General features: G+C 32.4%; 1 protein-coding gene across 1 annotated transcript; it reads left to right on the forward strand.

Annotated features, from left to right (window-relative positions):
• The first annotated feature begins 357 nt into the window (after window positions 1-357).
• On the forward strand, window positions 358-14,908 carry LOC134693123 (long-chain fatty acid transport protein 2-like). Its single transcript, XM_063553830.1, has 11 exons — window positions 358-411; window positions 4,550-4,941; window positions 5,604-5,714; window positions 7,317-7,517; window positions 8,600-8,755; window positions 9,642-9,766; window positions 10,580-10,771; window positions 11,998-12,097; window positions 12,591-12,795; window positions 13,792-13,889; window positions 14,422-14,908. Exons 2-11 carry the CDS (start codon window positions 4,581-4,583, stop codon window positions 14,730-14,732), a joined length of 1,860 nt encoding a protein of 619 aa, XP_063409900.1. The 5' UTR covers window positions 358-411; window positions 4,550-4,580; the 3' UTR covers window positions 14,733-14,908.
• The last annotated feature ends 1,504 nt before the right edge of the window (window positions 14,909-16,412 follow it).

Genomic DNA, 16,412 nt, shown 5'->3' on the forward strand with positions numbered 1-16,412 from the left:
TTAATATATTTGACATACTTAACTCAATGTGAAATAAGCTAATTATAATGTTATATATAAAAAAAAATATGTTTTTTTTCTGTTTTCATCATTCACAGGCTCAGCGTATCAGGCATGTGTTTATTAACATACGTATTTCAATACCCTAAGTAAGAAACTGGTAATGTAAAATCACCTTGAATGCCAAATCTGTCATTCTGTTTTAAAGTGTTTTTTCCCCCATTTACCCTTTCTTTATTCCATTATATCTGCAACATTCTGTTTAAGAAAGAATCATATGTTTGCTTGTTGTTTACAGTAAATATTTATGACCTATTTAATGTTTTCTAAATTTAGATTAAATGTACCGAAGGTTCTCTTAAAGATAGCACTTGTAAAGTAACCTACTAAGATGTTACCTCTATTCTTTTGGTAAGTCATGATTTTTAAGTTAGGAATTTACTGTTAAAATGTGTTATACTGACTTCATTAACTTTTTGACGTTTAATCAGAACATTATCCAAATGAATAAATCACCGTGGCGTTGACATGTATATTATATGTATTAGATGTGTACCGACCAACTATGGGTCACGGTTATAGCTTATTATTGTAAGTAATTATAAAGCAGAATTTCAATTAATCTTAGGATTCTGTACAATTTCGCTTGTCCCAACTGGGAATATATTACCGATATTTTCCAGAGAAGAATCGAAACAGTTACTTTGTACATATAGTGGAGCGGCGGAGAGGACAATTTTAGAAATTTAAATTACCTAAATACCTCATGGGATTTTAATAGCTCATTGGAAAGCTGAAATCCTGTACTTTTTGAAAATATGTGTCGTCAATATCAAATCTGGTACAATAATATCGAAAATCAAGGTCAAAGGTCATCACTTAAAAAAATCCTACTTTCATCTAGAGAAACAATACCATTGATATTTGTCAAAATTAATAATCTATTCAATAAAGTATACGAGTAGTATTATGTAGAAAAACGTTAGTTCATATAAAATCTTTCTCATATTTGCACATGACGTCAGAACAACGTTTTATTTAACTTTTTTGAAGGTAGTCCATGGTACATACAAATTTTAATGCCTAATGGAAAACAGGAACATATTAACATTGATAATTGACATCGACAAATAGCATTTCTTGAATACTTAAATAGTTAAAACGTTTTCAAAGAGTATCTGATATGCATAGTTAAAAAATCAAACCAAATATGCAGCCATGAAAAAATTCGTTTCAGTTTTCAAGGATTCGACGTGTCACCAAGTTTTATTAAAATTAATTCAAACTATCTCAATACAAGATACTACCTTTTTATTTAATATAGTTATTGGAGTTTGATATATTACTCAATTAGTGCAAGCGTGTTGCAGAACAAATTCCTAAAATTGAGACATGACCGTTATGGTATCTATATGGTATCTATGATGAGTTTATTTTCATACCAAATGAAACGTCGAAAACATTATAGCAAATTAAAATAAAGTTACCAAATATTACAAGAACTATTTTCATGATATTTCATTACAACTTCCTACATTTTGACAAAAAAACATAAACCAGTGCAAGGAAGACACTGCTCCTTGCAAACACGTGCTGCCTATTATGTTTTCCCCCTTATATGAACTAATTAGATCTTGTAGAAAGTCCGATGCCATTTGTCCCTCAAAGAAAACTGGCTATAACTTGTCATGTTGCACAGTTTTCCAACAAAGGCTCATGGGGAGCCATTACTTCGGTTGGCTAGATTTGCCGACAACCAAACTTTGCTTTGCCACATTGTACGTAGTACGTGATGCTTAAATACGAATTCACATGCCGAAAGCTTTTCGTTTGAATTGTTTTACACTGTCTTATCGGGGCCTTTTATAGCAGACTGCAGTATGGCCATTTGGGCTTTGCTCATTGTTGAAGGCCGTAAGGTGAACTTAGGCTACAAGATTACCAAAACGGCTTGGTTTTGTCCTAAAGAGATTGAATACCGACTTTTAACCGATTCCAAAAAAAAAACTGAAGTGAAGTCACACCCACCCAGAGCATGAACGACCGGCATAATAAGACTTTAAATGGAGTAATTATGTTATTACAATTTGACACCAGGCACTCTTTGAGAGTAGCACATTTTCACCGAATGTCATACGAAAAATTCATTGATACTGAAGAAAATGTTTCAAAAGACTTTGTCAAGAGACAAGTAACAAAACTTGTCAAACAGGTTGACAACATTGCTTCTGATATTTCCAACGATATGTATTTGTACTTGGTTATTTGCACGATAATAATCCCTAGATATATAAACATTTTCCATTTTTTTTTCATAAAATTGAGGCTGTTTCATAAAGTACATGCGTACCTATTTGTCGTTGGTTTTGGTGGAGCTACATGTACTTAAGTCCGCTTTTATCTCAACCATTTTTAATTATGCTTTGATGTTATTCGCTGTCTTAACAGCGTCTACAATGGAAATATCGCTAGCAAATACAATGCTAGATTTATATTGTCCTTGTTGAGCAAAAAAGGCAATGGCATCCCTGTAGTACAACTCAAGTTTAGCCTTATGTTTAGAGGAATTACAGTATGTCTTACTTATTTTATCAGGTAAAAAAGACTGATACCTTGTCAAAAGGGATGATAAAACAAGAGACTTTTTGTCAAGAATAAGGTCTCTGTCTATAATTTAAACTACTGCTAAATGCCAAATCATACGCAGATTGATCAGTGGATTTTGGTCTATATGCCATGTTTGTGGTCAGACATGCTGCGTGATACACTGCATTATTGAGCAAATTATCTTGCTCTATTCGATTAATCATTTCACCGTCGCATGCTTTAAAAGCAGAATCTATAAGATTGACTAACCTTTCAGCAGATGAAATTGTATGTAATGTTTTCACCCTTTTATGAGATTTTTTTTTGCAAATAATACACTTTTATGTATTGTGATCATTTTTTCAGGCACCAAACAATTTATAGATAAATCGGAATCTATATCTGGTGATTCCAATTCAGTTGATGTTGATTTAAAATTCTGCTTACTTGTGTCGCTTTTATAACATAACCTATGATACCTAAATACGGGTAATTCACTTGCTGTTTCATTGCAGAATTTGTTCAAATAACTGAACAAATCATCATCACGTCTCTTTGCTGCTGCAGTAATCAGACTTTTTCTTCCAGATTCTGTCGATGTTAATAATATTTCATCAACAACAGAATCGCAGATAATGCATTTGTCAACACAAACTTCCACTTTCCTTTTTTTGGCATCTAGCGGGACCAGTTTTAACGAGATTGTTAAATTGTCCATGTGATTGAATAAAAAAAAAATCAAACACACCTGAAAACCAAACGAACCCTAAAATGAAATTAACTTTCCCAGTTCAACTCAACGAAAACGAGTATACAACAATACCGAACAACATAAATTAATTACAAGGCTTTGGAAATTATAAAATGAACAAGAAATATGCTTAAAATGACTACAAATGACCTTCGCTAAATCGCTGAATGTGTGACTATAACTAGAAGCCACAACAATGTCGGTAAATCTGTGACAAATATTCGGACTTGAAATCTGGATAAAAAGCAGATATTTAGTCAAATATTTATATTATTAGGAAATAACTCCAAAAAGTAAATCGGCGCGATTGAAGTATTATACGGCGGCTTCATTGTTGTGCCTTTAAAATACACCTATACTGCACGTGCAAATAATGCTAGATGAAAAACGATGATTTTTACAGTGTTATTTTCAACCATTTTCAGATGCAGTAAGCATAAAATTTAGGACTTTTTAGAAATGCCCTTACATTGTATGAAGTTCACGAATAACTATATTTACCAATTTCATTCAAAAATTATTTTTTAGAACGGGTTTTTTGTGAAATTTGACTACCGAATCGGCAGTGGGGTTATCGATGCAAGTTGGGTAACGTCAGTAAAGGCTATTTTTAACGTCATTTGTACCATATTTGATACTGACGACAAATATTTTTCTAAAGCTGAATAATCGATAAACATTTTAGGACCTTAAAATTGCATGAGGTATTTAGGTAATTTAAAATCGTTAACCAAGCGACTTTTTCAACATTCGCCGCTCCACTAATACATAGCAGCTATATATACAGTGCCGTAATTATTCTTTCATTGTACACATTCCGTGGTATACTGTTCAGCTACATGTAGGGTTGAAACGTTGAAAAATAAGTAGGAAAATAAAATGGCAGAAAAGTCTATAGCGACCACAGTGGCGGATTCAGAAATGTTCATAAAAAGAGGGAAAGGGGGGGCGCTGACTGTCATAAAAGGGGGCTCCAATCATGCTTTAAAAGTGATTTTCCATATAATCAACCAAATTTTTCCCATCACAGGGGAGGTTCCGGAATACCCAGCCCCCCGGATCCACCTATGGATTGAGACCAATATAACGGTCTGTACCATGTGTACTTTTGTACTCATTCGTTGGTTTGAAAGTTGTGTATATTATTATAATATTGTTTAATCAACATTTTATTAATTTCGTGCGTCCGAACATTTTTGTTTAATTTTACAGGAGTTAACTTATAATTGGTCAATACGCAGCTATGTCAGGTAAACCATTGATAGCTGTTGGTGGGGCAGCAGGGGTGTCTCTAATTGCATGGCGAACCATGTTACCGTGGATAAAATATGATTGGCAGACAATGAAGGCAGGAAAGAAAGTAGCAAAAAGATTTATCGACGATATCAATAACAAACGTACAATTATTGATAATTTTGAGGCTACGGTAAAGAAATGCCCGAAAAAAACTTTTGTGATTTTAGATGACAGATGTTTTTCATACGAGTATGTCAACGAACAGGCATGCAGAGTGGCTAATATAGTCATACATTGGAACTTGAAAAAGGAAGATTCTGTATCAATCTTTGTACATAACAGTGTAGAATACATTTGGACATTTTTGGGTAAGAATAATGTTGAAAATTTTATTGATTAATTCATTGTTGTTAGTTTAACTTGACAAAAACAAATCTTCAATTATATAATAAATCTAATAGGTTATTTTTAAAACATCTGCTGAAAAAAAGAGTACCAGTATGTTGAATAGGAAAATGGTTGCTTTTCGTATTTTACTGTACTGACGGTTCAAAGATGTCGAGATGACAAAAGTTCGCACAGGATTGCAATATGTTACGAAAAAAAAAAAGTTCTATTGCAGAACATTGCTTTACACAACCATGCTTTTAGTCTTCATACCTGACTCCAAGCCCCAATTCATGAAATACTTGCAACTAACGCACAAAAGATAGGCCTATTTTGTTTTTATAGTTTCCGCAAAATATATCATCAAAACCTTATATTGTAGTTACTAAAGTTATTGTCAAACAAGTGTCAAATATATTTATCGAACCACTTATGTTTACAAAATTTTACTCCTAGCGAATACTGAAAAATTGTCTGACGATCAAATTTTTTTTATTATTCATCTATTAATCATATCGAAGATGCTTGCGAGATCACAACAATTACGAGTATACCTATGCCTGTTAACATGGCTAGATTATTATAGAGCAGTATTATTATTAAAAATATGAAATATACATTGACAAGGAAGTTATATTTCAAGGTTTACAGAAACTTGGTGTAATCACAACGTTATTAAATATAAACATCCGTGGTGACCCATTGGTTAATGCAATACAGGTGACAGACACAAAAGCCATCATTGTTGGTCAAGGTAAGTGATGTAATTTAATTAAGAATGCTCATTCCATCCGCTGAAGTAAGAAATCAAGGACAGATTTAAACAAAAACATTTTGAAAGCAGTGAAAACTGTGCATCTTGTAGTAATCAGCATGCCTTTATCCAATGATAAAACGAACATTAAAAAATAAGGCGTAAGGTACTTGAATTTAGACACGGACATGCGATATCGCGGGCGTTTTTTTGTTTATCTTAGACCTGGTTGTCTAAATTAATGTTCATCGGGGGAAGTGTTACCCAATCTGAGCATTTCTGTAGTTTACTATTCTTTGTTTTGCATTGTTTTTAATTTTGGTATAATATATTTTTTAGTTTGAAATTTATTTATTTATAAGAAAATAAATAAATATATGAATATTGGATGTACAAACTAGTTCGAGACTAGATGTTTAGAAATACACATTCTGTATAACAGCCAAATTCGGGAATAGGCCCATTCGGTTCTTATCAATGTATATGATTAACTTATAATGCTAATTCAAAAGAAACACAGTCATTGTGTTATTGTGTTATGGTAAATTTTTAAGAATCTTGCCTTTATTTTTTTTACTACTTTGCCTATATAGATATAGAAAGATGTGGTATGAGTGCCGATGAGATAACCATCCATCTACGTCACAATTAATGGAAGTAAACCATTACAGGTCAATGCACAATCTTCAACACGGAGCCTTGGCTCACACCGAACAGCAAGCTATATTGGGTCCAAATATATGCCTTTTTGTGCATCTATGTTACATATTTATGTTTTTATAGTGATATTATTTCACAATGTTGACTGCTGTACCCCTATTTCGACATTTTTATCTTTTATATGTCTGTTTGTTTTGATCAAACATCGTTGTCAACTAAACGGAATGTGATGCAACTGTTATACAAGTGAGAGGTTTAAATAAAGACAACAATTGTATACCGCTGTTTGCATTGAAAGTCATAAATCGATTGAGAGAAACAAACCCGAGTTACAAACTAAAACAGAGAGTAACACATCAAATCTAAGAGGAAAACAACGAAACAACAGAAACACTAAAGTGCAACAGTAAATTTATAAAAATGACAAAAAAAAACAGGTTTCATCCACCATATTCTACATAAGAAAATGCCAGCACCAAGAAAGGAATAGTTGTTATCTATTTGTTTGATTTGTTTAAGTTTTTGATGTTGCCATTTGATAACCTTTCCTTTTTGAATTTTCCTCTGAGTATAGTATTTTTGTTATATTATTTTTTAAAATAACAAGATAAACAAAATACAAAAGGACGCTGCCAATTTTTGAATCATTGAGACTATTCAATTGCTAACGGCTTATATCTGACTTTTAATTTAATATTCAATGCATGATGGGGGTGATTTTGTTGTATCAAAGAATATGTGACACATGTTGAAAGAAGTTATAAAAAGGATTAAAACAAAAATAATTTACGATATCTCATCCTCTTTTTAGAATAATTAACCATGATAAAACTAGGTGCAGGATATTTTTATTTTTATTGATACTGTTAATAATATATGACAACTATTTGAATCATGCCTTAAACATATCATGAATTTCTTTTTCCCTCTCCACGAATTAAGGTGATGATCTATACGGTGCAATAAATGAGATAAGAGGAAAACTTGATGTACCAGTTTATTTTATGGGAGACTGTTCTGATGATGTGCAATCCTGGGACATGCTTATGATGAAATCATCACCAGCAGATATAAGTCCAACCATTAGAAGCCATATTAATATATTCACCTCTTGTTGCTATATATTTACTTCCGGTACAACAGGTATAATACTGTTACTTATGATATTCCTCGAAATTTTTGGCAGAGTTTAACAAATATTTACTGCTCTCATTTTATAATGATATATCGAATGTACATATAACATTTATTTTAAATACATAAACACGTTAAAGTTGTTATGTTTCAAGAAAATTTACATTCTCTTTACTGCTTTGTTTTTTTGTGTGAAAAATACACGGCTACATAGTTACATTTTCACATCTACAAATAGTTTTTCATAACATATCCTTATAAATGCTACGGCTTTTCTACCTCAGGAATATATTACCTTAACTTAATTTTTAAGAATTTTTGGTTAGTAATACTCTTCAACTTCGTATAGTATTTGGCCCTTTTTATTCAAGCGTCACTAATAGATAACGGCAACGGTAGTATACCGGATTACAAACTAAACCTGAGGGACACACATCAAATATGAGAGGAGAACTTCGACACAACAGAAACACAACATTAAACACACAGAGAAACGAACTATTATATAACAATGGCCATTTTTCTGACTTGGTACATGGTATTTTAAGAAAAGAATGGTGGGTTGAACCTGGTTTTGGGGCATGCAACACCTCCCGATTTTATGGCAATGTTGAATGTAACATGTAAATGGTAACATTATATGACAGACTACAATACAAATAACTGGGAGAACATATAGGACAGAGAAACACCCCAATAATAGCTACTAGTAACAAAAGGTACCAGGTTTAAAACTTATTACGTCAGACGTTTCGTCCACACAAATCAACCAGTGATGCTCAGATAAGTCCTTTGTAAACAAAACGCGGCTCTGGCGCAAAAACAAATTTCAATCCTGGTATCTATGATAGATTATTCAGTATATAATACATTACATTAGTTAGCAATGTTGCGCTGTTACAAAAGACATGATTAATACTTTCTTTTGACTGATCCTTTAGGTAATAAGTATCTTTAGAAAAAGAAAATAAGGTATTGGTAATGAAAATTTTACCAAACAAACAACAGGCATTGCGATCTTTGGTATACCTGAGATTTCTGTTGACAGTGTTAGATGTACGTATTAATCCAATAACACATGTTGCATACAGGTTTACCAAAGGCGGCATTAATATCACATGGAAAAGCGCTAGCTTACCCTAAGATAGTGTGGGCAATAGACCTTAAACCAGAAGATGTAATGTACGACGTGTTACCATTTTATCATGCAACTGGTCTCGTTGGATGGCTAGCTGCTAGTGAAATAGGTAAGATTTTTTTTATCGTGTTGTGTTTTTCTATGTTGTGATGTTATGTTATTGTTTCAGAAAAAGGGAGAAGGTTTGGATCCATTAAAACGTTTAATCCCGCTGCAGATGTTTACACCTGTCCTAAGTCAGGAATCTGATGTACAGTAGTTGTCGTTTGCTTATGTAATTTATACGTGTTTCTCGTTTCTCGTTTTATTTATATAGATAAGCCCGTTGGTTTTCCCGTTTGAATGGTTTTACACTAGTAATTTTGGGGCACACTATAGCTTGTTGTTCGGTGTGTGACAAGGATCCGTGTTGCAGGCCGTACATTGAGTTATAATGGTTTATTTGGATGGAGAGTTGTCTTATTGCCACTCAATCTGCATCTTCCTATATCTATGAATTGCAAAAAATAACAAGGTCTATAAACATCAATACTTTAGATATATTGCATAGCTCAAGGCTTAAAATAATTTGATGTTATATTTAACATAACACAATTGCCTATTAAGTGTACATATGTTTACCCAGCATGACATTAAAAGCTTCATTTAAAACAACAATGTTGTTAAAACAGTCTTGCAATAAAAAAAAAAAAAAGAAGCACTAATGAATAACTATGTGGCGACAATCCAACGTTATGAAACTTAAATAAAAATATCTTTATTCATCAAACGTTCTTCAAAAACGGACGAATGTCCATTCTAGAATAATTCAGCTACACACAAAATGTGAACAACGTTCTGCGGTCAATACACAACACCAAAACACTAAAACAATTGGAAAAGACACATAAACACTTGGCGAGATAACGATTGGATTTAACATTTATTGATCGGATTTTTGATATTTTCTATGAGCATCCGGAACCAATTATGGCAATCTTATATCGTTATTTCAGGCTGCACTGTTGTCATACGTAAGAAATTCTCTGCGCACCAATTTTGGGAGGACTGTAGAAAATATAAAGTTACAGTTGTGCAATATATCGGCGAATTGCTGAGATATCTTATAGCACTACCTGAGGTAAAATACAATATGTGCTCCATAGTTTGATTGTATCTTTTTTTATATCTAGAAACAAAAGTTAGAAAAAGAAAAATGTAAGAGGGTTGGTAAATATTTTTTTTTTTAATTTGCTGAACAAATATCGACTATTTAACAATTGTATGTACATTTAACGTTAACCAATCAACAGAATTCAATACACGAATACCTAATGAGCACGCACACAACGGAACCAGATGCTTAACTTATTTTCTCCGGAAGGGTTAGAAGTTCCTTTCCACCGTACAAAAGCAAAATGAACGTATCATTATTAAAAGTTCGAATGTTCTATTTTCCTTTTGCAGTCTAATTTGTTATACGAAACGTCGGCATATTATAAATTTCTGCGACTATACGAGACAATCATTTTCTGGCCTCCATTTGTAATAATTGCAGTAGTGATGCTATTATGTCACTCATACATAATTGAAAATATCAATATCATTAGTGCTTATTATGAAATAAGAATACATAGTATGATTGCCAATGAAACAACTCTCCACAAGAACCCGAATGACACAGAAATGAATAACTATGAAGGTCTTCCCCTTTTATTCAAAATTGCAGCTTTCCGTACACTTATATCAACTCATCATAGATAGCAGGACTAAATTTTGTATATACGCCAGACGCGCGTTTATATAAATCGGGGGAAATAGTCAACTACTGTTATTGATATTGATTAATGTTTTGTAGTAAATGTTTCACTTTTTGATTTTCTGCCTGCCAATTTTGTAACAACGCACGTAAAAACAACTGACATAGAGATCACTTCAATTCTTCATTTTATAGGACCCTTTGGATGGAAATCATAATGTAAAGTATTTCATTGGCAATGGACTGCGACAAGATATTTGGATCCCAATCCAAAAGAGATTTAAAATACCGTACATCATGGAATTCTTTGGTGCGAGTGAAGGAACCGCTTTGATGTACAATATGTGTAATAAACCAGGAGCTGTTGGAAGGATATCACCTTTGATGGCAAGTATTATATAATGTCTTAAATGCAGAAATTGAAGTAAATAGTAAGAACACATGAGATACATGTATGCAGATATCGATGGAACAGATAATATACATGTACGCAGAGATAGGAGAACACACAAGATACATTTACCTATGGGGGAATACTTAACATAATATACACAGCGGGAATACTTAACATACATACACGCAGGAAAAACACAAAACACACATGTACATAAGGGAAGGCATATAATAAAATTATGCAGGGGAATACATAACATACCTGTATGTTTATTTGTATTGTTTTATTAGATTTGTTTGTCATACCAAATGTGTGTACGTTCATAGTTATATCCCTAAGCCTGAATTACATGCTTTGGTGTACTTTTGTGATATATTGAGCTACTTGTTCTTTGCTGTATCGTGGTTTTGTATTTCTTTTGTATTTATGTTCTAGCATTTATTGGTATTGCAGTCCTGTCATGTAATGTTTTCATTTTAATGTTATATTTAACAATGCAATAAAAGCGGGAGGTTTTGGCTAGCAACAAAACCAGGTTCATCCCACCATTTTTTCTTAAAATTTCCTCTTCCATGGCCATCGTTATATTATAGTTCGTATCTGTTTGTGATGCATTTTAGTGTTGTGTTTCTGGTGTGTCGTTGTTCTCGTCTTATATTTGATGTGTTTCCCGCAGTTTTAGTTTGTAACCCGGATTTTTTTTTCTCTCAAATTATGAATTTTGAAACAGCGGTATACTAAATTTTCATTTCTTCGTCTATGCACCGATTATCATGTTGTTTAAATATTGGTATTGTTAAGTATCAGTTGTGTATCACCTGCTAAGGCTTTTTGATGAGTGAGCACAGCGAACAAGTTCAAACAGACTTTATATTGTGTCTAGCAGCTGATATTTTACAATAAAAATATGATGAATATGTGATAATCGATTTATCAAATTGTATTTGTGTATTTTGCACGATAGAAACAAGTGTTTTCTATGTTTCACCAGCAAACCAAAAATTCAATTGATAACTGCGGACCAAACTTATCAACGTCGGTTCATTCACCTTGACGTCAATGATATGTCCTGGTCAAAGGTATTTTATAAGCTGGGTTATCGTATACATTAAGATTTATGGTACGTTACTGACTCCCTACGGATCTATAGACGGTTTGTAAATATACAGGGAGTGAGGCTGAAAGCTGTTCGATTTGAATTGATGAAGTATTTTTACAGAACAGATTAGATCCTGCACCAAAGTTTCTGTTGAAGTATGACTTGGCTACGGCAACACCAATACGTAATAAATCAGGACGCTGTATTGAGGTTAGAATAGGTATGGTTTTTTTTGTTGTTTTTTTGTTGTGGTTGTTTTTTTTTTTTTTTTATCAAAATCGATATTTATTTGTATGAAAAAAAATAACCCTACACAATCGCTAACTGAAATTTCCTACATTTAAAAATCTCCCGAATAAAATATCACTTTTACCTTTCGCGGGAAATGGTTACCGTCTAACAGCTCTTTGGATCACGCAATCGATTAAAAAATACTAAGAAAAGTTAGACATTGAGAGAAGAAAAGTCACGGAAGATAAGTATGAAAGTTGTATAAGATGTAGTTCGCGGATGAACGTCATAGACACCACAGAAGAATGTTATAGACACAAAATTGTGTTATTTGCAGCGAATAGGACAATGAATGTAGATCTTTAGTTGATAATACTTGAGATAAAGCAAAGGCCAAGCTTCCTTTTGACGTATGAAATACAGTCGAACACTTACAATAATCGCTGTAATTCAAATTTGATCTTATGTATTATATTTTACAGGAGAACCTGGGTTACTAATTTGTGGAATTCCTCCAACATATAAACTTGAAAACGGTTTGTACAAAGGTAACATGGAGATGACTGAGAAAAAGATTGTACGTAACGTCTTCAAAGAAGGGGATGTTTACTTCAACTTTGGTGACTCTTTGTATATGGATAAAGATTACTTCGTTTATTTTCATGATCGAGTTGGAGACACATTCAGGTTAAATTTTTTTAATGTAATTCCATATAAACGTTAACTACCCGAGGGTTACTGGGGTATAGAAATAATGTCGTAATTGGTCCTTTTCCAACAACATGAACAAGCATAATAAACCTTGCCAGCAGAATGCCCATCTCATAGATCTAGCTGTATGGAATGTATGATTCACAATAACATCTGTACTGGTCAGAAAAGGGACGTTGAACCATTCTCTGCATGTTAATAATCCTGGCAACCACTCTGAGAGTTCCGTAGGTGACCTGTTGCAATGTTAAACTTCTGTGCTTATCAAATTTATGTCGTCATTTTCCAATGGTAATTAAATTGATGCTACGACAATCATCCCGGTCGAACACCTGGTGCATGACCAAACTATTGTTATCATTGTTAGTTTGTTGTCATAATTGTTTTTTGTCCGGAAAAATGGACTTAAAATGTTTTTTTCTTCAAATTTCATTGTATTCATGCATTCAGTAGAAGCTGCTGTGCTTATACATATATTCAACATATCTAAATCATATATACGAAACATTGATATTTCTATTCTGAACACTGAAAGATATTCAATGATGATGTAATGTAGTAAAGTGCTAGTGATAAATTCAACCTGTTGAACACGTGACACATTTAAAATTGTAAATACTCAAGCATATAGTGTCAAAAGGTACAGACACATGTAGATATTGGTATCACATAAAGACATGGTTTTCACCAGGAACACAAAATTAGATTTTTAACAAATTTTATAGAGCATAGGTTGTGTTTATTATTAAGTCTTTCTTCGAATACGAATTTAAGTAAGGATTTCAAAACTATTTAATATTAGATGAAAAGGAATACTTAAAATCTTTACTCTTTTGAGCATATTTTAATTTTTCAAATTCATAAACCTGTACTTTACTAAATTTTACTGTACCATACATACTATTTGACATAAACGACAGGTATATAATTGTAAAAAAGCCTGTAATAAAAAAACAGCTTTCATTTTTTAAGATGGAAAGGTGAAAATGTGTCAACTACAGAGGTTGCAAACATCATTACAGCCTTGTCTTTCATCATAGATGCTAATGTGTATGGTGTCAAAGTACCAGGTATGTTTCTAAGTATTCTTAATTCATCTCAAGTTGATAGAGTAGTAAAAGAACACAAAAGATAGTCTTAGTTCATGTGAAAATAGTATCAAAATAAAAATAAATGCTTGCATATGAATAAGACGATAATACTTTGTTTTGGAATCGGATAAGATGTAATATATACACAAAACAGAAAATGCATCTAGCCTTCATTTTCATTGAAGATGAAGGTACCAATTTAACTGCACAAGACGTGCATTTCAACAACACGCGTCTGTTCAGTGATGCTCAAGGAATTTGAATAGCGGGACTTTATTCGTGGGTACAGGAATGGATTTCCTTAACTGCATTGGATTCTAAACTATTTGAAATTGAATAAAAGTTTTGTAGGAGTTAGATAACAAGCCTCATTTTACAATGATTTCGAAATATTCAACGGTTCAATAGCTCTTTAGTGTTTTCTTTGTACAATCTATAGACAGCACCACGAGAAACGGCATCACCATAGCAATAAATGTATGTTAAAAATGGATTAAAAATATTATTACAGGTCATGACGGAAGAGCAGGAATGGCCTCTCTGGTTTTGAAAGGGAACGAAAAACTGACCAGTGAAAAGTTGAAGGCAATCTACCATCACTGTGAGCAGAAATTGCCAAAATATTCCAGACCAATAGTACTACGTCACGAAAAGGAAATGCGGACAACAGGAACATTCAAACAACATAAAGTTGTCTTAATGGAAGAAGGATTTGATCCAAAAGTTGTCTCTGATCCAATGTTCTATTTATCAACAGAAGCAAAAACATATGTTTCCCTTAACCAAACGAGCCATCTTAATTTCTTACAGTCAAAACTTTAATATATGCTGTATATCACTTTTCTACGTTATGCTGATTATAGAATATATATCTAACGTATATTCTATAATCAGCATAACTTAGAAAAGGTATAAGTTGGACACTGTGTTAAATATATGCAAGAAACATCATTCTTTTTTCCGAATAGTTATTACTATGAAGCAATTTATGATACTTAGGCAGCAACCATTTGATTTTCTGTGGGGGGGGGGCTATGTTTTGTGTGCATAACGTAGCTAACGTAGTGTGCAATTTAATTGAAGATTTTGTAGTGGTAATTGAATGTAATTAATTACAAAAGTAATTGACCCCATGTCTGAATCACATTATAGGCGCTATAAATCTTATAATTGACTTCGTTATATTATTTTGCAATTTGAAAACGGTCTGATATTGTGGACCTCATCAAACCTAACTCCGAACAGTGATCGTTTCCGTTCCTGAACTATTTTCCTTTACTCCATCAATTAGTGTAGAGTAGTATGCGGACCTGTATGCGGATCGGAACTGGAACTGACGGGGAGTTTGCCAGCAAACATCACTATATTATTATTTGAAAACCAATCCGTATAACAAATATAAAAGCGTGTATGTATGTAAAGATTAAAAGAAAATAGTTAAATTCAAAACGGAAGGTCCCTAACCAAATTACAAAATCTAAAGCGCAAATGTTAACACATCAAACGATTGAATAACAAAACAAATATGTGATAACAAAATCATCTGATACTGAATCGTGACTGAGTTGTAAAAAAACACAAATTAAAAAATAGATAATTTAAAAATAAAAATGTATATAAGACATTGAATATTAATAGTGTAATTACACATAATCAAACGCAAGGATTTAAAAAAAAAGCAGAAAATTGATAAAGCGTCATAAAACTAATCTTGTAGAAATTAAATTAAATGTTGGATGAGTTTGGGATAATACAAATATGGTTATTTATAAATTGAAATATGATTTTGAAGAAGGGTTAAATGAAATTTCGGTAATAGAAATGAAATAGAAAATTGTAATGATGATATAATTTGTGATGAAATTTAAGTTGATGAAAATATAGCTAGCGTAGTGTGTAATAATATGTGAATATCAAAATTTTAAAAGTGTCAGCTATGTGGAGTAAATGTATTATTATACCAAACCCAAAGTCAGATCCCAGATATAATATATCATATAAAGTCTAGCACTAGTGGTATATGCTGTTTGGAGTTCTCAATACTCGTCTGACAGGGAAACTTGGAATATTGGAAGTAATCAATAACAAAAAGTAAAATATCAAAAAGTAAAATAACAAAATTACTGAACTCCGAGGAAAATTCAAAAAGGAAAGTTCCTAATCATATGACAAAACCAATGATAAAACACATCAAACGAATGGACAACAACTGTTATATTCCTGTCTTGGTACAGGCACTTTGAAATGTAGAAAATGGTGGATTTAACCTTTTTTTACAGATCTGAATGGTTTTACAAGATGATGTTGTGCCATAGACCATCAATCTACTTTAACACTATATATTGAAACGAGAAAGTTTTGTATAAAAAAAGCAGACGACTGGATAAATCGTAGTTTGTTGTATTGTTAATTACAATCTTTAGGTTTAATTACCAAAAATGGTAAATGCTTTACATTTCTGTATTTTATAATTTGCAATCTTCTTTCAAGATTATTGTCAAT

Source organism: Mytilus trossulus, chromosome 12, assembly GCF_036588685.1.
Source record: "Mytilus trossulus isolate FHL-02 chromosome 12, PNRI_Mtr1.1.1.hap1, whole genome shotgun sequence".
Taxonomy (NCBI): Eukaryota; Metazoa; Mollusca; class Bivalvia; order Mytilida; family Mytilidae; genus Mytilus; species Mytilus trossulus.

Coding starts and splice junctions, on each gene's coding strand:
- LOC134693123 (XM_063553830.1), top strand. CDS start 4,581: ATGTCAGGTAAACCATTGATAGCTGTTGGTGGGGCAGCAGGGGTGTCT. Junction 7,518..8,599: donor ATTTACTTCCGGTACAACAG/GTATAATACTGT, acceptor TGTTGCATACAG/GTTTACCAAAGGCGGCATTA. Junction 12,098..12,590: donor CTGTATTGAGGTTAGAATAG/GTATGGTTTTTT, acceptor TATATTTTACAG/GAGAACCTGGGTTACTAATT.